General features: G+C 46.3%; 1 protein-coding gene across 1 annotated transcript; it reads left to right on the top strand.

The window, feature by feature from the left end:
* The first annotated feature begins 21,067 nt into the window (after positions 1-21,067).
* Positions 21,068-26,912, top strand: Pole4 (DNA polymerase epsilon 4, accessory subunit). The gene is made up of 4 exons (XM_028871373.2): positions 21,068-21,487; positions 21,956-22,040; positions 22,787-22,828; positions 25,826-26,912. The coding sequence occupies exons 1-4, from the start codon at positions 21,266-21,268 to the stop codon at positions 25,837-25,839; spliced, it is 363 nt and encodes a 120-aa protein (XP_028727206.1). The 5' UTR covers positions 21,068-21,265; the 3' UTR covers positions 25,840-26,912.
* The last annotated feature ends 380 nt before the right edge of the window (positions 26,913-27,292 follow it).

Below are 27,292 nucleotides of genomic sequence, written 5' to 3'. Positions count from 1 at the left end.
CCTGTTCCTGTCACTCCCTCTCCTCGGTTGCTTCAGGAAGGTGGACGAGCTCAGGGAGGTTGTATCCCAGCTAAAGAGTTCAGCTGCTATGAAGGAACGCCATTTTCCACCGCAGCCTCTTTCTTGCTGCCTCTTCCCTGTATCTCTCACACTTCCCCATAGATGACCCTAGAAAGCCCCAAATCTACTGGCTAGGAAGATGGCTGAGCTTAGGTAAAGTGGGTAAAGTGTCTGTCGCACAAGCTTGAGGACCAGAGTTCGGGTCACCCATACAAAAAGCCAGGTAATTCGAACCTGTATTCCTAGCACTGGAGATGTGGAGATAGGAGGGTCCATATCAACCAGTGAGCTTCAGGTCAATGGAAGACTTTGTCTACAAACAAACCAGGTGGAGCTCAATTGAGGATACTTGATATCAGTCTCTGGCCGCGAACACGATGTGTCCACATGTGAACACACACAGACAAAGTTCCAATCTACCTCTAGAGGGAGCTCAAGGTCTAAAAAGATGGCCAGCCGTCCCCGAGTGTAAGTTGTCTCTCTGGAGGGAAAGATGCTGTCCTTTAGGCTCACTGTGAAGCAGTCACTGACTGCTTGTCTGAGCCCTGCATGGGAAGAGGTCAGGCTGGGAGGAAAGATGTGCCTGTGCACCTCAGCCCTCTCCTGGGATGCTCAGGGGCTTTGCTGGCTGGGCCTGGCATCCTGCCAGTGGCAGGGGCTTCTGAGCTCTGCTGTTTTCTGATGTGACTCATTTCTCGTGTCCTCAGGAATAGGTGTTCTTGCCTATGGTTCAGGGCTGACTCCTGGCTGTAAACTGGATGAGAAAGGCTTGCCAGAAGACAAGGAGCAACCACTCACCACAGTCTGGGATGGTATATCTCCCCTGGTACCGTCTCTCCAGGTGAATGAGGTCAGAGATCAAAACCACCTTTTGAAGCCAAAAAAGAGTTCTCCAGCCCCCTGACTGTCCTGGCAGGCACCCATATTTGGGCAGTGGCCAGTCCAAACAGTTGAACCCAGGCCTCAGACCATTGGGGCCAGCGCCTTGCCCTGCTTAGCATGAGCAGGAAGCCCAGAGGCTTCTTTCTTACAGCATAGGCATCCTCAGATTGAGCTATTTTTTCCCCACATAGTATCTCATGTAGACCACTCTGGCCTTAAACTTACAGTATAGCTGAGGTTAACCTTGAACTCCTGATCCTCCTTCTGCTACCTCTTGAGTCCCAGGATTATAGACAGGTATAACCACGTCTGGTTTATGTGGATTGAACCCAGGGCTTCTTGCGTGCAAGCACTGAGCCACCTCACAGCGAATGCTGAGCTTTCTCCCCTGATCTCATCCCACATAACTCTCCTCCCCTCAACCTCCCCCGGGAATGCCACAAACTACTCCAGAAGCCCAAACCCGCTATGGTGGATCTAAAGTGACTCCTACCACCACCACCCTACCACAGGCTTGTTGAGCAAAGATACAGCTCTCACCTCACAGGGAATAAGCGATGGTTTATTCTTGAGCCAAGTAGGAATGACCATGGCTTAAGAACATGGATTCGGGTTTTCCCAAATAATGTCCTCCCAAGTGGAAAAGGCTTCATTAAGTTTTTATAGCCACAGAGCAAAGAAAGTCACAAATCGAGGCAGCTTTCAAACACACTGGTGGAAATACCAGGTAAGCTAGGGCATTAGTTACTTTTTTGTTGCTCTTGCTGTGTGTGGTCAAATCCCCGATGAGAAGCATCTTCAGGGAGGAGGGTCAGGGCAGGAACTGCTTGCCAGCTTACTCATGGGCTCTGGCTCAGCTAGCTTTTTAGTACAGCCCAGCACCACCTCTCAGGGAATGGTGCTGTCCACAGTGGGCTGCCCCCCCCCATATCAACTAACCATTGAGATGACCCCACAGACATGCCCACAGGCCAATTTGTTCTAGGCCTTTTGATCACTCGATTCAGACCCCTTCTCAAGTGACTCTAGGCTGCATCAAGTTGACAGTTAAAGCTAACTAGGGCAGGATTCATCATGGAGGGGTAGGCATAGGCAGCAGGCGGCTCCATGGTTACAGGAACCCGCCGCTGAGACTGCTCCGTTCATTTTGTGGCAGACAGGAAATAGAAATCGGGCTGGAAGAGGGCCAGGCTGTATGACCGGAGGATGTGTTCCTAAGGTCGTCCTGAGTGCTGGGATTAAAGGAGTGTACCACCACCGTCTGGCTTTGTATTCTTGCCCTCAACTCTAGCCTCTTCTGCATCAGGTCACTTCTGATCAACAGCGGCTTGCCTCTGGTCGGGCTTGCCTAACTGCTGGTTGGCCCCCTCTGTCCTGCAGGAGGGCACTGTCGTAGCCCCTGGCTGATTTGGCTTTAACCTATCTAGAATCTGGTGGGAACTTGATGCCTGCCTGCTCTGAAGGTGGCAAGTACGTGACTTAGGCTGTACTGTCTCTCGGTAAAACTGATAATTTCTTATCTCCTTGACCCACTTAGAGGAATAAAATAATAGTGGATGCTGCAGGGTGTGGAGTACATGTCTGCAACTCCAGCCTTTGGAAAGTGGAGGCAGGAGAATTGGGAATTCAAAGTAACCTTATCTGGCTATATACTGAGTTCAAGGACAGCCCGACTCCATAAGACATTGTTTCAAAAAAAAAAAAAAAAAAAAAAAGAAGAAGAAGAAGAAGGAGGAGGAGGAGGAAAAAATAGTCGGGAGTGGTGAGCCTTTAATTCCAGCACTTGGGAGGCAAAGACAGGGGAGTCTCTGTGAGTTTGAGTTCCACCTGGTCTAAATAGTGAGTTCTAGGCCAGCCAGGGATACATAGAGGGACTCTGTCTCAAAATAAATAAAGTGGGTATCAAGTACCCAGCACTACAAGGTCTCAAGTCTCTACTCTAGATTCCCTAATAGTGTTCCCTATGCTTGTGAACAAGGTCACACTATTACAAAAATCCACTGATTTCTGTGTGTGTTTGTGCTTGTGAACAAGGTCACACTATTTCAAAAATCCATTGATTTCTGTGTGTGCTTGTGTGTGCGGGGTGTGTATGTGCAGGCATGTCTGTGGGTGTTGGATAAACATGTTGTCAGGAGAGGGATTGGGGAGGGGGGGCGGTGCTGCCACCCGCAGGCCCCTTTAAGAGGTAGGCCCCTTTAAGAGGTAGGCCCCTTTAAGAGGTAGCTAAATCTCAGCGGACAACTGTGGGAAAATACACATGCCCTTCCTTACTAGCCCTCAATCTCTTGGTCAACTGGCTCTGCCCTCTCTTGGCACGTCCAGGAAACCTTCAGGAACTCATGGTGGACAGGTGGTGCCAGGACAGAGACCAGCGTGAAACTAACGCTCAAGGACCTTGATTGAAACATTAAAAATTTTTGAGCTGGAGAGATGGCTCTGTGGTTAAGGGCACTTAGGTCTCTTGCACAAGACCTAAGTTCACTTTCCAGCACCCACCCTGGGTTATAACCACCTGTAACTCCAACTCCAGGGACCTGACACCTTCTGAATTCTGTCAGGAACTACACACACACACACACACACACACACACACACACACACACACCTTTTAAAAAGATTTTTTTAAATTTTTTGTGTATGAGTGATTTGCTTGTATGTGTGAATGTACATTTGTGTACCAACCACGTGCATGTAGTACACACAGAGGCCAGAAGAGGGCCTGGAACTAGAGTTAGAGATGTGATCTGCCATGTGGTCACTGGGAATTGAACCCAAGTCCTTGGAAGAACAGCAAGTGCTCTTAACTGCTGACTCATCTCTCCAGCCCTAAAAGAATTTTTTAAAAAAAGTTCCAGAATTCCCATCCTGTTGCAGTGACACACGCTTGTCATCCCAGCACCCTGGAGGTGGAGACAGGTAAATCTTGCGCTCTCCCAGGCTAGCCTTTCTAGCCAATGGTGTTCCCTAAGCCAGCGAGAGACTCTGTTTCAAAAAGCAAAGTGAGGCCATGGGAATGGTTCAGCAGGTGTTGCCACCAAGCCTGACAACCTGAGTTCTATTCCCAGAACCCCCATGGTCGAAGGAGAGAACAGACTCCTGCAAGTTGTCCTCTGACCTCTGAGCACATGTGCACACAAGAAATAAATGTAAAGAAAGATTATAAAACAAACAAAAACAACAACAAAAAACAAACAAACAAACAAAAACCAAGGCAGCAAGTAACCAGGGAACACCTGAGGTTGATCTCTGGCATCCATAGTCACATAGTCATGTGTTTGCACATGTGTGCACGTGAACACACATAACACACACACACACACACACACACACACACACACACACACACACACACACGATTTCCTGGTGCTGAGAGCCTGTGTGATGGTACAGGTCACACACCCAGGAAGTCTTTGTATCTGATCATACATGGTCTTCTCACAGTGTCCAAGGCTGCCTGATGACCTTCTGACCTTTGTGTCACCTCCGTGAACCTGTCACCTCCGTGAACCTGTCACCTCTGCTGTCCTCAGCTCTTGGCTTCCCCCACAGCCTTGCCTGCAGTCTGTAGTCTTTCTGGAAGATTGGAGTGCCTGCTCTGTTATGGCCGTCCAGAACATGTGGTGTGGCAGATGGAGTCTCTGTTGTGGGAGAGGCCCTCTGTGGGTGCTGCCCCCCCTTTTCCTGTGGGTTCTGGGCTTCTAACTTAGATTCTCATGCTTGTAAGGAAAGTGCTTTACCAGATGAGCATCTACCCAGGCCTTTGTTTATCTTGATTTCCCCCTTTGCCTTTCCAGTGCCTGCTCAACCAATAGCCTAGATTAAATCCTTTTTCTTGAAGAAAGCTAGGTCATTCTTGTTTTCCTAGCTACTCCTGATGAACCAGTAGACCTAAGACCGATACATGCTCCTGAAGGCATGACCTGAGAATCATGCCAGGGTGCAGCTTCCCTCATGGGATGTTTCAAGGAGCCCAGTCTCAGAAATGTTGCTGGAATCTCCAGCACATCAGTTTCCAAGGTAAAGGAAATCCTCGCCCAGGACAGTTCCCCAGTCTGAAACAGTGTATAGGAGCATGGAAGGAATGTTTAATTTGAGAAAGTCAGTAGAGACCCTTTGTCTTTTTATTCCAATCACAGCTGTCAGGGCTAGTTAGCATCAGAACCAGTCAAGTGTCTCCAAAAAAGCTGCTGTGTGTACAGCAGTTATCCGGTCACCAAGGAAACCACGCATCAGTGAAAAGGGGCCCCAGGAACCAGCTAGAAACTCAGCTGCCTGACAAGTCTGTCATTAGCAACTGGGCCCAAGTGTAGAAGGAACAATTCTCTGAAACTTCTCTGGGCCAATCCCTTGCAGTCTTCAGCTTCCCACACTGAAAATCTGCTCACCTCGGAAAGACATGTTCTGGCAGGCATGACCAACAGCAGGAAGAGTCCTTGCTTACTTCCCAACAAATAAGACAGGCTGACTGCTGTGTGGGCCTGGGACTAGCATCCTTAGAGGATACCAACCCAGGCCCCAGCGTCTTCTGGTCATCTGGCCTCTAACCAGAGCTCACTGAGTCTTCCCAACATCCCTGGGTATCAATAACCAGGAAGCTTGTTTCATAATTACTCATTACCCTTCTTTTTCTCAAAATTGGTACTCTCTCTCTCTCTCTCCACCTTCTCTCTCTCCCTCCCTCTCTCTCTCTCTCCTCTCTGTTTTGTTTCTTTTTTTTTTTTATAGTATTATCATTATTTTCATTTTACATGTATGTGCGTATCTGTGTGTATGTTTCTGAGGAGGCCAGAAGAGGATCCTCAGGGGCTGGAGTTACAGGGGGTTGTAAGCCACTGGACATGGGTGCTAGGAACTGAAGTGGGGTGCTTTGCAAGAGCAGCATGTGTTCTAAAGCGCCAAACCATCTCTCTAGCCCCCTCTGTTCTGTTTCTTTGAGACGGGGTCTCATGTCACCTGGCTGGCATCACACTTGCCATGTAACCAGGGGTGCTGTTGGATTCCTGACCCTCCTGCCTCTCCCTCCCAGGTGTTAGATTACAGGCAGGCGCTTCCGTATCTGGCTTGAACTGGTGCCTGCTACTGCTGCATCATTAAACAAACCCCCAGCCTATTAATGATGCTAATGTGACAAGAGGATTCATTCATTTGTGCAGCCAGTCTACAAATATTCATCGAGTGCTTCCTGTTTGCCAGGCAGCAGGCTGAGTGCTGAGGTTAACAGAGACAGTAGGTTGTAGCTGAAGCCAGGGGGTAATTAGATAGGATGGTGTCGGGGTGGGGGGCAGTTCTGAGGTGGGGACTCATTGGCTGTGTTCCAGGTATTTATTGCGATGTAGCAAACCGCCCCCAAACTTAACGACTTCATTTGACCGTGGTGGTTATTTCCTCCATGGATTTTCAACTCAGGCAGGGAGAATGGAGACAAAGTGTCTCTGGTCACTCCAGAGTCAACTGAAGGGGCAACGGGGAACATCTGAGGGCTTTCCCCTTGTACGTTTAGTAGCTGGTGTGTGGGAGCCCACAACTGACTCAGTTTCCCAGTTTGAATCTGAAGTCTATTCTGAGTCAATAGAGTTCAAGCTTGTTTGCTCCAGGGCTGTGAGAAAGTCCTGATTCGCACATGGAAAGGAACATACTATCTAGCTAGATGCAGGCTGCTGATCCAGCTAGAGGTACATTGAGCTAGAAAATGAAACTCCCTGCTCCTTGACAAAAGGAAGGACAGGATAGATATTGGTTGAATGCCTGCACTGTGCATTGTTCTACCTCTGTCCTTCAAGACTGTACATAAGCTGGCTGTGAAATAAATGTCGGCGCTGCCCGACATTGACCGGCAGACCTCTGGACTCTTTTCTGTCTTCTTCATTGTCTCTTCAATCCGCACGCCTCTACCCAGCTGCCCAGCTGACTGTCGGCTGGCTCTGACATTGGTGGTGGCCGGTTGACAGGGTCTCAGGTAGAGAGTGTCAGCTGAGACACCTGCAGGCAGCTTTGTGTCTGTGTCACAGCATGGAGGCTGAGTTGTAGGCATGGGTCTTCCAAGAGAGAGCCAGATAGAAACCACATAGCACCTTTTAGTCTTAGAAATCACCCAGCATTTTATTTGTGAAGTTACTCAAGACAGGCTATCATCAAGGGGAGAGGAGCTAGTCGATGCCTTTTGATAAGATAAATCCCAGGAATATGAGGACATATTCTAAAGCTGCTTTTGCCTATGACCTGAAAAGAGGATGGTGGGACACCATTTCAGGAAGAGGTTGCTAAACAAGGTCTCTGAGGGTAGACAATGAGTGACAAGTCTAAGGAAGGAGAAGGCAGCGAGGCTGGGGTACGGCAAACAAAGAGGAACATCCGAGATGATGTTAGAAGTGGTTGGAAACTGTATCAGGCAGTTACAGGAGCCTGGATTTTATTTTGTGTGAAGTGTGTGTGTGTTGGGGAGAGGCGCATTGAGAGATTAAAGGTTTATATTTGTATCTTACTGTTTGTATTTTCATTGTGCATGGTGTTTGTTTTTTGCATGAGTGTGGAAAAATGTGTGCGAGTAGGAAACACATGTGGGCGTATTCGAATGTGAAGGCCCAAGGGTAATGTCTGGAATCGTCCTCTTTGCTCGTCCACCTTACTTACTGAGGCAGGGTCTTCCAATCAAACCCAGAGCTCACTGATATGGCTTGTCTCATTAGCCAGCTTACTCCAGGATCCCTTGTCTCTGCCTTCCAAGGCTGGAATTGCAGCTGGGCTGTCACACCCACCTGGCATTCAAGTAGGTTCTGGGGGTCCAAATGTAGGTCTTCATTCTTGCGTGGCAAACACTTAATCGGCGAGCCTTTCCTCAGCCCTCTATTCATATCTTGAGAGGACTGTTCCAGTTGCTCTACTTAGACTGACTCTAGATGAGGTAGGAACCCCAATAAGGACGCTATTGGAGTGCTCCAAAAGAGAGTCAGTGATGGCTTAGACAAGAATGTTGGCCTTGGAGATAAAGTAAGGAGGATGGACTGCTATGGTGGTTTGAATGAAAATGGCCCTGAAGTCTCTTCTGAGATGCCAGGCAATGTCTTAACTGTAGCCCGCTGTAAGATTAAAAAAAAAAAAAAAAAAAAAAAAAAGCAAATTACATGCTTCCTACATAAACTTCAGTCTGAATATTTTCTGGGGGAGGGGAGACACAATTCAGTCCACAATCCCTTGGATTACTATTGCAGAGAAGCTAGGAGAGAGGACAGAGGCCCCTAACACCCACAACGGAAACGTCTTCTGAATGGATAAACAACTCCCATTGAGTAGAATGAAGCTGCACTTTTTCCAGTCCAGGACTCGAGTGGATTTATTCTGAGTTCCCCAAACAAGGAAGGCAATCAAAAACAAAACAAAACACCAACCAAACAAACTGAGTTGTCACCAAAAGAGCAGTACCTTGCTGGCTTCCGGCGGCAGCAAGAGTGGCAGGTGCGCAGGCTCCAGTGACCATGGTTGCCCTGGTAACTCTTTTCAGGGGCCAGCTGGGACACAGCGGAGGCCCGTGGGTTCTCAAATGAGAAGTTCACGGGCTTCTCCACCGGATGCTCACACTGCAGGAGCCGCTGGGATCAATTTTTTTATCCCAACGGGGAGCTATGCTTCCCAGGTGTGTCTGAGAATTAGGTTCATGGGGAAGAATAGAAAGTTCAGAAGAACAAATTAAGCAAGTTGGTGGGAGACTGTTCTGCGCCACGCCCGAACTTTGAAAATGGACCCCACAAGTAACTACAGTGGGCAGAAAACGTGGAGGAAATCGCACAGAAGCCAACCCGAAAGAGTGTCCTTTGTCTCCTTTGCAGCTCGGAGCACCTTGTAGGGTGTTAATGAATTACCTGCCGCCCCTGCAGCCTGTGCACCCTCTCATTCCAGTTCTGGTGTTGAACTGCCACCCCCAATGTGACCATACTGGGTGATAAGTTCTACACTTCAGTAATTCAGGTTAGATGGGGCGTTGTGTGGGTAGGACCTCAGTCCTGCAGGATTAGTGGCCTTCTATGAAGGGAGAACAAGAGCCCTCTCTATCTCTGTCGCTCTCATTCTCTCTGGGAAAGCATAAAGAAAGGCTCCTGTGAAGGTAAAGTCAGAAAAGACGCAGGAAGAGGTCCTCACTTTGAACGAACCAGCTCGCCTCTTGACTCTAGACTTGCTGGCCTCCAGAACTATTGCTGACACTTCCCAATCGGTGACATTTTGTCGAAGTGGCAAAATACACTCGTGCAATTGATTTAAATTTTGTTTTCCCCATTGAAAGGCACAAGCCCTTTATTTTTGTGTCCCCAGGTACCACTGTGCCTGTCTTGGTGGCTCTCACGTGGCAGGTGTCCAGTCATTATCTGCTAACAAAAAGAGTGATTGGGAAGTCAACGGCAGAGTAGGGACTATTACATTCACTGTGAAGTGGGCAAGACAGACAGCTATGAACACGTGCTTAATCAGCCTGGGACACAAATGGCATTTCCAGGATCAGAGATAATTGAAAGTGGACCAGGACCAAATACTATCCTCAGCACAGACTAAACAAAGAGGTGGCAATCTAGCCAGTGGAGAGCTGCTTCCCCGGATTTATGGCTTTTCCTTCTCTCTAGTCAGGATCAGGGATTTTCCTGTCCACATCATTCCACCTCTATTATTATAACACTCTCAGATAGAAAACTTAGAGGAGCCTTATTGCCAAAGGCATCACACAGTGAGTATTTGGCTCCTCTGAGAGACCTCACGGAGTCACACTGCCTCTGCTCAGGGTCTGGGTCTCTGAGTTTAGGAATTGAGTCTGTCAGCACACTGAGTGCAGATCCATCTGTAGCTTTATCTTTAATTAATTAAGCTATGAGAGCTGATTCATGAAACCAGCATGCCAATCTATTGATTTCTAAGAGCACTGGGACTGTGTGTGTCTGGAATACTTGTCTGGGCTCTCACATTCTTCCACTAAGGACAGACCTGCAAGGAAGGCAAATGGGAGAGAGCCACTTAGGGAATGTGGGGTCCAAAGGAAGGGATCCAGGATGTGAAAATGCTTGAGGGCATTGAACTAGGATAGCCTGACAAAACCATTTTTTATTGTTACCATGTCCCTCACAGTAACAGTAACCATCAGGCTTTCCTTCCCAGAGTTGGAAGCACTGTAAGGTTCTACTCAAGGCTTCGGGGAAGGGAAAAAAAAAACCCTTCAGCTCTATTAGTATTTTATGGTGTAGGAATCTGGGGTGCAGAAAGAAGAAATGGAAACCACAGGTCAGCTCACAGTCACCATTTTTTTCCTTCTTTTTTTCTAAAATTTGGGTATTATGTAGCTCAGGCTAGCTCATTATTCACTATGCGGTCAAGGATGACCTTGATTTTCTCACACCCCTGTCTCAACCTTCTGAGTGCTGGGATTGCAGGCATGAGCCACTGTATGTGGCTCAGGCAGTGCGTTGGGATTTCACACATGCTGGGTAAGCACACTCGGCCCTTCAAACCTTCAACCCACACTCCAAGCCCTCTATCCCCGACATTTCCATGTGTCACCTTCAGGGCCTTTGTACATCTACCCTTGACTTTCTAATCCTATTCAAGCTTGAACTGAACCTTACTGTCTTTTTTTTTTTTTAAGCTTTCAACTGAATCTTTAATGTTAGCAATGTGTCTTCTGCATATTTGAATATTTAGCATAGTTGTTCTGCATGGCTGCTCGAGAAGCTGCCTGGAGTAACAGGCAACCAGTAATTAAAACAACCCGATTTCACCAGTTGAAGATTTGAAGAAACCAAATCATGCTGTGTCTCACAGAACCTAGGAAAGTCACTACAGGAGGCAATTTCCTGCCACCTGGGACTGTGGACTCAGCTCTTGTAGGACAGTTGTCTGTCCCTGAGAGTAGAGACTACTGTGATGGGGTTCCTCTCTAACTTTCATCACCCCTCATCCACACTCAGGCCTTCAGCCCCTGGCCACAGGTGGTGGTTTGTACATCTGTAGCCCCAATCTCATGTCTAAATTCCAGAACTTTCTATTAACATCTGTGCCCTATGCTCTTGGGGGCCTCAGATAAGTTCAGTCCCCACCACTTTCCCTCCATTGGGGTGATGGCTCAGTGGGTGATGTACTTGCTGTATAAGCATTAGGACCTCAGTTCACATGTCCAGAACCCACATACATAAAAGCCACACATCACAGTGAGTACCCAGAGCCGAGAAGTGCAGACAGGGGAATCCCATAGGCTTGTTGGTAAGCTAGTTCAGCTCAAAGAAAGTTTTGCTGAGACCCTATCTCAAAAAATAAGATGGAGCCCAACCTAAGACAGAGCGCCTGTGTGGCCTGGGCAGGCGTCTCCATGACGGGTAAGGTGACCTGCTGATGTCCCATGCAACCTAAGTCAGAAACTCATTTTTTAGTAAAAGGGGGACCTGTAGGGCCCTGGCCCCTGTTTTGGGTAACTGTTGCCTTGCTTGCTGACCTTGACCTTGATATCCTCCCTAGGCTAATTCCCTGCCAGGTTCCACCCTCCTGAATGCTTAAGGGAAGATCCTTGCCTGTGTATCCTGCATAATGGGCGTTAACAGCTTAGATGCAAGATTGTAAAACATCAGTAGTGAACTTCTGCCCTCCTGGGTTCTCCCATTGTGCTGTAAGCCTCTATTTAAGATCTCCTCCCTCCTTCAATAAACTGCATTTAGCATTAAATAAATAAAAAAATAAATAAATAAAATAAGGTGGAGAGTGATTGAGGGAGACACTCTTCACTGACCTTTGCATGCACATACATAGGAGTGTGTCTGCATACATGTGTATAAACGTGCTGTTAGGAGCCTTTGGCAGGCCCCAATAGGTGAATCACAGAAGAGATCTTTGGGATTTTGGAGCAAGGCTCTACCATCTTCTGCAGACAACTATTCTCTTTCTGAGAGTCAGTTCTAGAACTGTTATTTGGCCCTAGTGGAAACTGAACATTCGACAATGGGCCACCAGGTTACCATGCTACCTGAGCTGCCCATCAGGAGCTGGGTGTGATCTGACCCACCAAGTCATAAAGCAGAAAGTGCACAGCATCAATGCATTATCAATGGAAGTAGTATGCACATGATTGGGCCTAAGCAGGTCCCAAAGGCACAAGTAAGTTATATGAAGAAGCTGCCTAAATGCCTGTGGTTTCTACTCCCATTGCCATGCTGTCTACTGCCAAGGATGCACCTATAGCCTCGTACCCTTTGACTGGTTGACTGAGGAAGAGAAGATAGGGCCTGGTTTACTGATGGTTCTCTGTGTTACACAGGAACAACCCAGAAGTAGACAACTGACAACTGCAGCATTACAACCCCTTTCTGGGACAACCCTGAAGGACACCAGAGAAGGGAGATCTTCATAGTGGGTAGAACTTCAGGCATTACACATGATCATATGTTTTGTTTGGAAGGAGAAATGGTCAGATGTGTGATTGTTCATTGATTCATGGGCTGTAGCCAATGGATTGGCTGGATGGTCCGGGACTTGGTAAGAGCATGATTGGAAAATTGGTGAGAAAGATATCTGGGGAAGAAGTTTGAGGACAGATCTCTCCAAATGGGCAAAAGATGTGAAGATCCTTGTGTCCCATGTCAATGCTCATAAAAAGGTGACTTCCGCTGAGGAGGAGTTCAATAATCAAGTAGATAGGATCACTGTTCTGTAGATAGTAAGCTTCTTCCCTCCGCCATCCCTGTCATTGCCCAAAGGGTCCGTGAACAAAGTGACTGTGGTGCCAGAGATGGGGGTTATGCATGGGCTCAACAACACAGGCTTCCACTCACCAAGGCTGACCTGGCTACAGCTGCTGCTGAGTCCGACACAGTCCCAAATAGGGCATCCTTCCCCAGGGTGACCAGCTAGCGATCTGGTAGCAGGCTGACTACATTGGCCCACTTCCTTTGTGGAAAGGACATTGATTTGTTCTTACAGGAGTAGATACTTATTCTGGTTATAGATTTGTCTTTTTGCATGCAAGTCTACCATACAAGGACTTACAGAATGCCTTATTCATTATCATTATATTCCAAATAGTATTGATTTTGACCAAGGAACTCATTTCACAGCCAGAGAAATGTGAGAGCGGGCCCACAATCATGGAATCCGCTGGTCTTACCATGTTCCCTACCATCCTGAAGCAGCTGGCCTTTTGAAGACACAGTTACAATGCCAAATAGGTGGCAGCAGCCTGGAGGGCTGGGTCAGGGTTCTCCAGAAGGCTTTGCATCAGCATCCAATATATGGTATGTTTTCTTCCATAGCCAGTATCCACAGGTCCAGGAATCAAGGGTGGAAAAGGGAATAGTTCCACTCATTATCACCCCCCTAGTGACTCACTAGGAAAATTTTTGCTTCCTGTTCCTATGACTTTAAAAGAACTGACAAAGTGCATGTAGATGTCAAGAAAGAGGTTTCATTTAAAGAGAGAGTACAGGATACACTACAAAGGAGCAGCAGGCTACCCAAGCTGGAGTGCACAGGAGCAGTATGTTACTGTCTGGGTTTTATGGAATCCTTTTATAGGATCCAAAAGGAGGAGTTAGGTGCCAGAGGCAGCGTATGTGTGGTTTTCTGCTACGATTGACAGGCTTAAGTTAGGTAAGCTTTTCTTCATTATGCAGGCCATTTTCTATGATGCATCTGCTTTTACTCCTATGCATTCATAATTTTGCATAGACATATGATAGTAGATAGGGATTTTTCCTGAAAAGGTCAGAGAACAGTTTATCTTACTGTCCATGCTCTCCAAAGTGGTTTAGGCTCCTTACCTCCTTTCCTCTAGTTACTGAATGTCTGAATAAAAAACAACTGTGGCAGTTTGGATGAGAATGTCCCCTATAGGCTCATAAGTTTTAAGGCTTAGTGCATACTTGGTGGAACTGTTTGGGAAATATCAGGAGGTATGTATGGCTTTGCTGGTGTGCCACTGGAGTGGGTGTAGAGATTTCTTTCTTTTCTTTATTGAAAACAGATTTTTTTTCAGACAATATATTTTGATTATGGTTCCCCTCCCCCCACTCCTCCCAGATCCTCCCCACCTACCCAAATCCACACCCCTTTCCCTCCATCATTAGAGAACAAATAGACATTGTGGTGGTTTGAATAGGAATAGCCCCCACAGGCTCAAGTGTTTGAATGCTTGCTCTCGGGGAGTAGTGCTGCTTGGGAGAGATTAGGAGGTGTGGCCTTGGTGGGGTAGGTGTGGCTTTGCTAGAGGAAGTGTGTCATTAAGGGTGGGCTTTAGAGTTTCAAACGCTCAAGCCAGGTTCAGTGTCTCTCTCTTCCTGCTGCCTGCTGATCTGGATGTAGAACTCTCAGCTCCTTCTCCAGCACCATGTCTGTCAGCATGCTGCTTCCTGCCACGACAATAATGGACTACACCTCCGAATGTAAGCAAGCCCCAATTAAATACTTCCTTTTATAAGAGTTGCTGTGATCATGGTGTCTCTTTCTCTCTCTCTCTCTCTTTTTTTTTTTCCATTTTTTCAAGACAGGGTTTCTCTGTGTAGCTTTGCACCTTTCCTGGGAACTTGCTTTGTAGACCAGGCTAGCCTTGAACTCACAGAGATCCACCTGCCTCTGCCTCCCAAGTGCTGGGATTAAAGGTGTGAGCCACCACTGCCCGGCCCATGGTGTCTCTTCACGGCAATAAACCACTGACTAAGACAGGTATCTACAAAAATGAAGATAAGATAAGATACAAACAAACAAGCAAACAAACAAACAAACAGAAAACAAGAGCCAAAGAAAAAGCATTAGAAATACACACAGTGCAGACATATTCACATACACAGAAAACACAAAAACAAAGCCAGAAACCGTAATATATAAGCAAAGGACCTGTAAGGAAAAACAAACACCCAAATAAAACATTATGAGACAAAAAACCTCCAAAAATACAATGAGTTCATTTTGTGTTGGCCATCTACTGCTGCCGTGGGGCCTGCCCTTAAGTGTGGTCTGTGTACACAATGTGACTCTCTTGGAGAGAATTAACTTTCCTTTTTGAGCAGTTGTCCATGGGAGATAGCTTCTGCGTCGGGGATGGGGGCTTGTGTCCACGTCCTCTCTCAGCACTGGGACCCATCTGGCTTAGTTCTGTGCAGCCACTGCACACACTGCCACTGTCTTTGTGAATTCACACACGCATCCGTCCCATTGTGTCTAAAGGGCCTTGCTTCGTTGGTTCTCACAGTCTTCCCACCCCTCTTCCTTAGAGTTCCCAGAGCCCAGAGGGAAGAGATTTGGTGGAGACCTCCCATTCAGGACTGAGTGTTTCAAAGTCTCTCACTCTCTGCACAGTGTTTAGTGGTGGGTCTCTGTGTTAGTTCCCAGTTACTGCAGGAGGAAGCTTCTCTGATGATGGCTGAGGAAGAGTGTATGATCTATGAGTGTAGAAGAATATTAATAGTAGTCATTTTATTGCTCTGTTCCTTTAGCAGAACAGGAGTGTTTGCTTTCTCTCCAGGTCTGAGGCCTATCTGAGCAGTGTTGGGCATGGGCTCCATCTCAGGGATTAGGCCTTAATTCCAGTCAGACAGTGGTTGGTTACGCCCACAACTTTCATGCCACTGTTGCATCAGTGTGTCTCGCTGGCAGGTCACTGATGTAGATGGAATAGTTTGTAGCCGGATTGGCGGTTACCCTTTTCCTCCGGTAGCGTGCAGAGTACCCTCCAGTACCATGAATAATACTAAGTGGGAATGAAGGTTCCAAGTAGACACTATGTGCAGTGAGTTAAGTAGGTGTTGTCTTCAGCAACAGGGCCTTGCTATCTGTTTGTGGAAGGCAACTAATAGCCTTGGTGATAGCCTTGGTTGTTTGGGAGTTTCCATCGGGGGCCCTTTGTCCAGCAACTTGATTAGATGAAACCCATTCTCGGCACTGGGGCTTTGAGGTTTCAAAAGTCCACATCATTCCTGTTGGCTCTCTTTCTTCCTCATGGTTGTTGTCTCAACATGTAAGCTCTTAGCTACTGTTCTAGCACCAAGTCTGCCTGCTGCCGCCACGCTCCCCACCATGCTGGTCATGGACTGACCGTCTGAAATTGTGAGCAAGTCCCAAATAAACCTTTTCCCTCTATAAGTTTCCTTGGTCATCATTTCACTTCACAGCAATAGAAAAAATAAGACAAGGGGAAAAATAAAACAAAAAACAAAAAGAAAATAAATAACTAAGACACCAGCAATAAAGTGGAAGTCATCACCAAGCTGTTAGAAAGGGGTAACTTATTCTATGTTTTGAGGTGGAGTGTACATGCAGGTTGGAATCCTAGGTTGCTAGATGCATTGTTAGAGGTATATGTGAATAGTCCAAGTCAAGTGGAGTCCCAGGTTAAGTTATTTACTATGCTTTCCTGCATGAGAATGACTTCTTACTAGCCTGAATCAGGAGAAAGACTGATTTGAACTGGGTTTCCTGACACTGTAGAAAATTCAACATGATCAACCAAACCAACTTCTGAAGTAAAGCAATGTCAAGCTTACTCAGAACAGGTGTGGATTTGCTGCTGCTTATATTTTCCATCCTTCTCTCCTTTCTTCTAGAAGTCTCTACCACCTTTTCTTTCTGCAAACACAGTGTTCAATAATCCTACTCCATTTGGTCCCCAAGAGACTGGCTGTTCCATATTCTTCATCTCCTTCTTAGGTCTATTGCTGAGTATTTGGCCTGCATGATGGTTGGCTGCCTCCGGAGTCTTTTCACCCTGCAGTGTTTGGCAATTTGCTGTCATCAGTGATGGCTGCTAGCACTATTTGAACAGCAGTGATCTTCTTTGCTTCACCAAAATCTGTGTGATGTTGACAGTTGGGTGGAAATTCTGCTTCTTCAAAGTGGTAAAGCTTCTTATTGCTCTTCCCCAAGTGAGCAGAATGACAGTTATGAAAACTGATGATGCTTGCTACCAGCTTCATCTCAGCCTGTCTGGGGACTTCCCATGCTGGCCAAGGCAGTCATGGCTCATGGGACCCTGAATTTCATATTCTGTCTCAACCTAGACAGCAAGTCCAAAATGTGTGAAACAACGTGAAGTCTCAGCTGGGTGTTATGCTGCATACCTATAGGTTATCGGATTACAACACCCATGGGTTATAGGATTACAACACCCATGGGTTATAGGATTATAATCTCAGTATTTAGAAGGTTGAGACAGAAGGACTGCCACTAGTTCTAGGCCAACTCTGTGTCAAAAATGAAAACAAAACAACATAAAAGAGAACACTGTTAAAACTAATCTTGATGAAAAATACTCATAAGAGGGGACTGGAGCCGGGCGGTGGTGGTGCACGCCTTTAATCCCAGCACTTGGGAGGCAGAGCTAGGCGGATCTCTGTGAGTTGGAGGCCAACCTGAGCTACAGAGTGAGTTCCAGGAAAGGCGCAAAGCTACACAGAGAAACCCTGTCTCGGAAAAACAAAAAACAAACAAACAAACAAACAAAAAAAAACAAAACAAAAAAAATAGGGGACTGGAGAGATGACTCAGCGGTTACCCCAGAAGACCCAGGTTCAATCCCAGAATCCATACTGGGTGGATGGTTCTAAGGGGATCCAATCCTCTGACTTCTTAGGTACACACACACACACACACACACACACCCACCCACACACACACACAAAATTAACACTGGAAAAAAAAACCCCAAAAACAAAAAACCCAAACCCATAACAACCTACATATTCTCTAGGAATTAAACCTAGAATTAAAAATGGTTCAAAAATAAAAGAGGACAGGAAATTGGGACATAAGGAAGGGGGGTTGAGCTGGGAAGAGTTGAGGGGAGGATTTGGGTGAATATACGCAAAATATGTTGTATGGAATTTCCAAAGAATTAATGAAGATATTTTTATTACAAGTAGTGAAAGACTAATAAATGATCTTTTTTTCCCCTTTGGATTTTTTTGAGAGAGAGTTTCTTTGTGTAGCAACCCTATCTATCCTGGAACTTGCTTTGGAGACCAGGCTGGCCTGGAACTCACAGAGATCCTCCTGCCTCTGCCTCCCAAATGCTGGGATTAAAGGCGTGTCTCATCACTGCCCAACATAAGTGATTCCTAACTGTATGCTTATTTGGTAAATAATTCCGAACATTAGGTTTTATTTTGTTTGAGGCCATTTCTCACTATATAGCACTGGTTGCTTTGGAATTCAGTGTGCATGTAGATCAAGCTAGACTCAAAGCTGTGGCCATCTGCTCGCCTGTGCCTTCTGAGTGCTGGGAGTAGAGGTGTGCACCACCAAACTCAGCTCTATGTATCACTTTAATTTATGATCACTATGTGAATGAACCTCTGAGTTATCTATGGCAAGGCCTCGAACCTCAGGCTCTCCTCTCCTCTCTTCTTATAGACTATACACAGTTCCAATTCTTCACATTATTTCTTGAGAATAAGAAAATCTAATATCCCAGACCACTGAACTGAAAAGGAATCTGCTGGGAATGAGTTAGGATAGCCGTCGGTCCTTCGTGATTGCTGCTCAGAAAGGCTCATAAACCATGCCAAGGGCAGCCAGATCCCACAGAAGAGAGCGCGGGACAAGCTGAATGCTGACTTCTGAGCACTGCTGCTGTGTGATGCTGTTTAGAGGCTGGACAGAGGGAGGGTATGATTCAAAGGAGTTACACTCTCTAACTGATTCTCAGGTTTTTAAAGTTGTATTTGCCTTTTGTTAAACAAATTACATAAGCAAATGTCAAGTTGATTGCTTGAAGCTGAATGTGAAGGCTTGGGCTGGTCACCCCAGCACTTGGGAAGCTGAAGCAGGAGGATTGTCACCAGTTGCCAGCCTGGGCTACAGTCTCAAAACACCTGGTGGGCGGGCGGGTGGGCGGGGCTGGGTGGGTGGAGTGGGTTGATAGCCCAAGACAGTGATTGAAGAAATGACCAGAAACCCTTAGCAGGCATTTTCAAATAATGACTTTTGCCTTCAGATTCTAACACGCCTTCCAAGGAGATGTCAATTTCAGATGAGCTATTATTAACAAGTCATTGCCTCCATAAATTCTTATTGAATGACTACTAAGTGTCAGGCACTTTATCACAGTCTGGAGACTCAATGAACAAAACCAGATAGGGATATCTTCCTTCAGGGGTTTTCAATCTGGGGAAGGTGGGGCCAGCAGGGTTGAATACTGATTAAAAAAAAAAAAAAAAGAACCCAACAGGGAGAGGCCGGATGCTACTTGGCCCAGTGCTCTGAAAGACAGGTGTTTAGTGGTATGAGTGATTTCACTTCAACTGTGGAACCACGGGGCAGAAAGAAAGAAGTTTCCACAAGGAAGAGAGGCTGGGATTTGAAGTTGGGAAAGGCTTTGGGTCAGAACAGAAGAACTAGAGATACAGTCTGCATGGTCCAGGTGCAGAGAGGGTGTTACAAAATGGAGGGGAGGTTGGCAGGAGCCCAGCTGCAGACATCATTGTAGGTTACACTGGAGTCATAGCACTTAAGTTGGGGTGAAACGATCAGAAATCTAGGCAATTTCTATGAACAATCAATCAACGAGAATGAAGCTCCTTGGTGTGTTTGTTTCTCTTTTCTCAAGTACAAATTAGGGAGGATTCAAGACAAAGGTCCTAAGGAAAGCTCTGGTACCATGATTCATCTCTCCTTCCCTGGAGCTTTTAATTCCGGCCAAGATTCATTCTGCTCTAGTGGGGCCTGTGTGTAGATGTGGCCAAAGTTTATTACTTAAATTTGGAAGCGAATGATTTCAGGTTATTACCCAATGCAGTGTGACTGCGGTTTCCCATTCTTCCACAGGAGCACTATTGAGCACTCTGTGGCTCAATCTTAGTTGTAAATAAAATTACCTACCTGCCTCAATAGTACAGGTATTATGACTAATCGTTAATGGTATACATAGCATTCAACTAGGCACACAGAGTTTTAAAAGTGAGTTTTTATTATTATGATATATTAAAAATTCTGTGTGTGGTGTGTGCGCATTGGATGTATTTGCTATTTTTCGAGACAGCGTCTGACACAGAACCAGAAGCCTACTGTTTGGTTAGGCTAGCCAGCTGCAGCAGCCCCACTCCCGCGGTGCAGAGGTTACAGGAGTTAGCTGTCACCCTGGCCTTTTACTTGTGTTCTTGTGCTCTGAGCTTCAGTCCTTGATGTATATAGCAGGCACTCTACTGCCTATTGCAAGTATTAACTGCTCCTCCATCCCAGACCTCAGTGTGGTGTGAGAACCCATGGGGAAGGGGGACGAAGGGGCTTCTTGGAGATTATTTCTTGAGGTCAAAGCTATTTTCTGTCTTAAAATAGGGTCTTCCTATGTAGTCCTAGCTGGAACTCCTCCCGGTAGAGCAGGCTGGCCTTGAACTCACAGAGATTGTTCTGCTTCTGTTACTTGAGTGCCTGGATTTAAGGTGTGCACCACCGCACCCCACCAAAGTATTTTCTTAATACCCAGAGGTTATTCTCTTCTCTCAAGGTGTGGTGGGATTGTCCATAACTATGCAAAACCGGATAGTACTAATGTTCAGAAGCAGCTAGACGATCCAACTGTTTTCTAAAAGAGACATTAGTTTTCTTCTCAAATTTTTATTTTTGAAGTTACTTGCCATGTATTTTAAGACATAAACCCAATGCAACTAATGTTGATATATCCCACAGAAACACAAGCTCATTCGGCCACATTTTTTTTTTCCGAGAGGGTTTCTCTGTGTAGCTTTGCGCCTGTCCTGGATCTCGCTCTGTAGCCCAGGCTGGCCTCAAACTCACAGATCCGCCTGGCTCTGCCTCCCGAGTGCTGGGATTAAAGGCGTGCGCCACCACCGCCACCGGGCTCAATTTTTTTTTTTTTTTTTTTTTTTTTAAGGAGTAAGGACATTGGTGTTCTGATGCAATCCATGTTTGAACAACCATAGACACCACAACTTGCTCTCCAAGTCCGCACGCCTTTTTGTAGTGGTTACCTCACCCTGGCCTGACTTCTTCCATTCCTTCCCCTCAAACGTCCCATTCCACCTAAAACACGTTCACCAACGACGCTGGCCCGGGTGCAGCGTCCCGTGGTGCCCCTAGGCCAGCCTAGAGTTAAACTCTCAGCGCCGACCGAGTCTCGGGTGATGCATCCGGACTTCCGGCTCAGCTTGGCCACACCCGGCCGCTTCCAGGAGGAAGCCGCCCGGAAGGCAACACCAGACACTCGAGCCCGAGAGGGCGTTTCCGGCCCGCCCCGCCTTGGGAGGGAGTAGCCACGCCCACACCGGAGGGCGTGGCCTCCAGCCGGCGCGGGAAAGGGGCCGGCGCGGCGTGTGCGCGCTCAGCCGGCGATCGCGCGCAGCACGGTCAGGGGGGGATGGCGGCGGCGGCGGCGGCGGCGGCGGCTGGGAGCGGGACGCCCAGAGAGGAGGAGGCTTCCGGAGGGGAGGCAGCAGCCCCTCAGGCCCAGGCCCCGACGAGTGCACCCGGGGCTCGGCTCTCGCGGCTGCCTCTGGCGAGAGTAAAGGCTTTGGTGAAGGCGGACCCTGACGTAACGCTCGCGGGACAGGAAGCCATCTTTATCCTGGCGCGTGCCGCGGTGCGACGGGAAAGCAAGGGCGCCGGGGTCGGGGGGGCGTGGCATCCGAGGGGGGCGTGGCGCGTCGGGCGCGAGGGGCGTGGCGTGGCGGGCCCAGGTGTGCTGACCTGACTTACCAAGAGGCCTGGGAAGGCTTCTGCGGGGCGCTTTGAGTTTGTTGGCCGCTCGCCCCTTCCCGAGGGCCCACGCCACTTTAGTGTGCAGCTCCGGTGGCTCACACAGGACTTGAAGGGGTCCCTCGGGAATGAGTGGGGTGGATTTATAAGTATCCGCAGGGGGATGATGAGCTAGCCTATGGGGAAAGGAATAGCAGAAGTATCTTCATGAAGCTTAGGGCAACCTTAGCTTCTAGAACTTTCCTGTGTGATAGAGTTCCCCTCACCCTTCTTGCTCCACTAATACACAGGATCGCCCCCACCTCAGTGGACTAGAATCAGCTAATCTTTCCTGTGCTTGTTTGCTTTGCAGGAACTGTTCGTGGAGACTATTGCAAAAGATGCCTACTGCTGTGCTCAACAAGGAAAAAGGAAAACCCTCCAGAGGAGAGATTTGGGTAGAGTCACTGTGGTACCTCAGGGTGGACAAGGGAACCGTGGGCTAGGCTGGCTTTCTTTCTTTCTTTCTTTCTTTCTTTCTTTCTTTCTTTCTTTCTTTCTTTCTTTCTTTCTTTCTTTCTTTCTCTCTCTCTCTCTCTCTCTCTCTCTCTTTCTTTCTTTCTTTCGTTCCTTTCTTCCTTCCTTCCTTCCTTCCTTCTTTCCTTCATTTTGGTTTTTCGAGATGTGTAATAACGTCTAGCTAGAACTCGATCTGTGGATCAGGCTGGCCTGGAACTCACAGTGCTGCAAGGATTAAAGGCTTCCCCCTCCACCCCCCAGGCTTTCTTATAGCTGGTTCTCAAGGCATCACTGAGGCAAGGGCAGGTTTGGTTTGCGGTTTCTTCATCCAGCTGGTAACGCTTGCACATGTGTGAGCCTTTACAGACTGTATCTGTCACCCCCTTCTGTGCTGCCAGACTCCTTTCTAGTAACCTTAGAGCTGAGAGAAAAGTGAATTTAGATTCTAAACAGGACTGTAGGAGGTCTTACTGAACAGCGTTTACGTGGACTTTTATAGAAAGGCAGTTAATACGTAAGAATTAATAGTGTAAAAATAGATCTTACGATATTAAGGGATATTTATTTTATAAATGATGTTATTTGCATACAATCCCGTGCCTTGGTACTATGTGGACCGTGCAGTTTTGGGTCTGACGTCTAAATGACAAGAACTAATCAAGTACCCCTTTTCCTTGTGTTTCAGATAATGCTATAGAAGCTGTGGATGAATTCGCTTTTCTAGAAGGTGAGGTCACCGGCTGCATAAATCATTTCCCTGCAGGTGACAGGAGTTCAAACCTTACAAAAACACACGCCTGGTTCTCCTCTGTGCACATGGGAACAGTTCTCCCTGGTTCCTATCTTTATGAAAAAAAGAAACATTTTCTGTTCTTGGGAATTAGAGTTTCTACTGGGAAATTGCTAGCTTTAAAGGAGAAGGAGGGAGTATAAAAAACACTGGTAGAGTTAGTTGGGTTTACAGTTTGACTCTTACTTAAATCTCCATCCCAGATATCATGATGTTAGGAATTAGAAACAATTTGTAAATGTTTTTAGAGATTAATTTTTATTTATGTGTATGTGTTTTTGTGTGAGTATATGATATACCACATGTGTGCAGATACCCACGGGCTAGAAGAGGGCATCCAGTCCCCTGGAGCTGGAGTTACAGGTGGTTGTGAGCTACTAAACTGGGTGCTGTGAACTGAACTCAGGTCCTCTGGAAGAGCAGCAAGCACTCTTAATCACCGAGTGATCTCTCTACCCTTGGTTCCTAACTTTTAAAGACAGGGTCTCATGTAGCTAAGCACCTTGAATTCATTAGGTAGCTGAGAGTGACCTTGAATTCCTTTTCTTCCTGCATCATCTTCCAAGTGCCAGTAAATAATATAATAATGAAAATAATAATAATATTAATATAATCTTCGCTTACTCTTTTTACTCTGTTCTGCCTCTCTCTGTCAGCCTATGTCCTGGCACTCTTTATATGTTATTTTTGAAAGATGCCTTCCTAATATCTGCTTCAAGTCTAGGTTTTTGGGTATTCTCTTTAAGTTGTAGATCTTTGTCTTTCCGCCTGGCTTATAGCCGAGTGTATGGTCACCCTTGGCAGTGTTCTGTGTGTGCTTGAAGAGAGAGTGTTCTAGTTGCTGGTGCAAAGTCAAGGAACGCAGTGCAGATTTCCCGTTTTCTTTACTCATTTTTATCAGTTACCAGGTAAGAATTGCCTGTTAAATTCTCCAATCATAGCTGCAGGTTATTTTCACTTATGATTCTGATTCTGTTTATTCTGTAAGACCATATGGTTAGGTATGTAAAAGTTTAATATTATATTGTTTGTGACAGCCTGTAGTATTTAATTGATAGATTGACTTGTTATTTCTGGTTGTGATTTTGAGACTCCCGCTTAAAGGGGGTTATTCCACCCTCCCATTTGGATAGACAGAGGTTTGACTATTGCTTCCCTCAGCCTGCCAAACAGCCCCTCTCAAAGGCTGGCAGATGCCTTTGGGCCACCATAGCTGTGGAGGCTGGCCTTAATTTGTGACTTTGCCCTCTCTGGGTTGTAAATTTGCCTCTTGATTCATTTTCAGTTATTGAGAAATTTTATTTTTATAATAAGCTTATCTTTATTCCTTGTTCTCAACAGAGATTTGCCCAAGTTGGCAGTCATGATGCCTCATGCCTGTAAATCGCAGTCCTTAGGGCACTGAGGCAGGAGGATTTTAAGTTTGCGGTTAGCCTCTGCTACAAAAGGAGCTCCATTCCAGCCTGACCAGTGACATACTTCCTTAAACAACAGTTAAACAACAGTACAAAACACCAAAGAAAGTTACGAGTTTTTAGTTCCAAGTGTCTCTCTGGTTTGATTTTTCTAATGTCTAGTCCCCTGAATTATGCCTTATTACAGGATTAAAAAATGCCTTTGGCTTCTCCTTGTACTGTGTAGGCTCCTTCAGTCCAGTGCTGTTCTTTGCAAACATGAGAGATGATGAGGCTGGGAAGCCGTGTGTCTGTAAAGTGGTATGGTTGGTGCTTTGTACCTTCACTTTGGGGTAAACAGGTGTGGGAGCAGATGTCACACTGAGGCCCCACAGGCCAGAATGCAGAATGCTAACTGGGCGTGTGGTTGCCGAGGCTGCTTTAGTTTCCCTGGATAGCCAGATCACTTGGTTATTTTGAAGAAACTCCTGTGATTTTTTTTCTTCTTCTTCTCCATGTTTGTTTAAGTCCCTGGCTTCTGCATATAGGGAGGGTTGTTTGAGGCATGTGGGGAGGCGAGCCTGTGTCATGTAGAGCATCAGCTCCTTTCCTCTCACTTCCTGCCCTGTCAGTCCTGGTAACTAGGTCTAGCGCAGTGGTTCTCAACCTTCCTAATGTTGCGACCCTTTAATACAGTTCCTCATGTGGTGCTGACCCCTTCATAACTGTAACTTTGTACTGTTATGAGTGGTAATTAAATATATTTGGAGATAGAGATTTGCTGAGGGGTCATGACTTCTGCTGGTTCTGGGGTGGGGATAGCACCTCTTCTCTTGCATCCCCTCTATTAGGCTCCCGTCTTTTTTGCTCTATTTATAAATATGCTTCAGTGAGATGTTGGTGATTCATTCTTTTTCTGTTCTTGGAATTGCCCAACTGCTAGTGGATCTTTGTTCTGTATTGTGGATTTATGTCTTTTTAAAAGCTTCTTCTCTTTTGACTAGAATCTTGGGGAGTATGCAAACTTGTGTGCTCAGGTGCCACCATAAACTGGGACTCTGAGAAAAGATTCGAGGGGCCCGAGAGATGGCTCAGCAGTTAAGACTGTAGGATAGCAGAGGACCCCCGTTCAGTTTCAGCACCCACATTAGGTGGCTCACAACCTCTGGAACTCTAGCTCCAAGGGATCTTGATGCCGTCTTCTGGCGTCTCTGGGCATTGTATATACACATTTACATACAAAGATACATGTAATTAGAAGGGAATCATTTTTAAAATTATAAATGCTTTGCTCAGGGAGCCTTTATTATTTTTAATGTTCATTGAGTAATGTATCGATTCTTTAGCTCTTTTCCAGCTCTAGTTCCAATTCTGTGCATTGGTAGGCTTAAATTCTCCCCCTGGGACTTTTGGATAGATGTTCCTCAGATTGGAACTGCTGTTACCAGCAACACCCCATGTGCTTTAACTGCCCCGTTTGGGACACGCCCCCAGACTGAGACACCTTGCTTGCTTTACACATTGCCCTTTGTGTTTTTAGGCACTTTGGATTGATTGCGGAGCTGGATGATTGTGTGAGCCTTTGCTGCACCTTCCTCTTTTCCTGTGCAAGCCTCAACTTCGGAGTCTGCCAGTTACACAGTCGTCGTCTTCTACTTCCTCAAGCTGCACGAAGCAGAGCTCTCTGAGAGCATTCTCCACCAACCAAGTCTTCCATTACTCGAGTCTGTCTTCCACTTCAGGCCTGGATATAGCTGCTGCTGGACGGAAGGACTCTACACAGTGGCTCACTGAGCAGGAAGACCAGAGTGAAGGTCTCTGCTCAGCTTCGTTCCATGTTTTCGAGTCCTGCCTTTGCTCTTGCCCTGTGACTGGAGAACCAGGTGGTCAGGCCCAGACTTTCCACCAACCATCCTGAGTCACCTTTTTATTAACTTTGTTCTTTCTCAGCGTGTCATTGGAATGTGGGTCTATAATTTATGGGATTCCACTTTTCCTTAGGAGTCAAAGCGATGTCCTAGCAGTTTTATTGAAGTATGGTTCATTTGTCATAAACAATTTAAACTGTAAAATTCAGTGGGATTTTTTTTTTGAGATATTCATAGGTATGTGTAGCAAGATTTTGAACATTTTCCTGCGAACAGATTGACATGAATCTTTTGTGTATGACAAAATTTCAATAATGTTATTTAAATTTTATCTGTGCTGTGATATGTATTTGTACCCCTAAGTTGTGAAATACACATAATATAAAGTTTCCCATTTTAACCGCTTTTCAGTGTGTTGCTCAGTGGCAGTGAATATTTTCAAAGTGTTGCACAACCATCACCATCATTGACCTCCAGAACTTTGGGTAATGTTCTCAGCCTGCAACAGCATGGGACAGTAACTTCCTTTCCCTTACTCCTCCAGTGCCTGGCTAAATTCATTTTCTTGTGTTTTTGTGAGAAGGTGTGGGCAGTGTGTTTGGAGAACTTAGAATGTTCAGGAAGGCAACAGAAAGCCTTGGCCAGGGCTTCTTATAGTGTTCTGCAGTGTAGATCTCTTAAGATATAAAGTCTGCAGGATGTTTTTTCAGAATAGTAAACTCAATCTTGTAACATGTTCAAAATAAACTTTCAGAAAAACACTAGATTTATAGAAAAGTGTTTTTGGATCCTACTTATGGGTCCCCCATGGCTAACATTTCAGTGTTAACAGGAACTGACTGACATTAATGGGTTGCTGTTTGTTGAGTTCAAGTTTTTATTTGAATTTCACTGTTTTTTTTCTATTAATATCCTTTGTTTTGAGAGTTAATCCAGAGTACTAAATTATTCTTGTTTCCTGTGTCTCCCCAGTCTTTCCTCAAGTTTCTTAGTTTTGTTTTTCATTTGTGTGTGGTTGCACATGCAGGGATCTGCTTTTATGTGGGTTTCGGGGATCAAACTCGGGTCATCAGGCCCTAATTGTTGGGTAGCGAGTGACTACCTGCCGGTCCATCTTGCCAGCTCTATTTCCTTGTCTG

This window comes from Peromyscus leucopus, chromosome 3 (assembly GCF_004664715.2).
Source record: "Peromyscus leucopus breed LL Stock chromosome 3, UCI_PerLeu_2.1, whole genome shotgun sequence".
In the NCBI taxonomy this organism is placed as follows: Eukaryota; Metazoa; Chordata; class Mammalia; order Rodentia; family Cricetidae; genus Peromyscus; species Peromyscus leucopus.
The sequence above is the reverse complement of the archived record's forward strand: the minus strand, read 5'-3'. Positions and strand labels throughout refer to the sequence as shown.

Coding starts and splice junctions, on each gene's coding strand:
- Pole4 (XM_028871373.2), top strand. CDS start 21,266: ATGGCGGCGGCGGCGGCGGCGGCGGCGGCTGGGAGCGGGACGCCCAGA. Junction 21,488..21,955: donor TTATCCTGGCGCGTGCCGCG/GTGCGACGGGAA, acceptor TTTGCTTTGCAG/GAACTGTTCGTGGAGACTAT. Junction 22,041..22,786: donor CCTCCAGAGGAGAGATTTGG/GTAGAGTCACTG, acceptor CTTGTGTTTCAG/ATAATGCTATAGAAGCTGTG.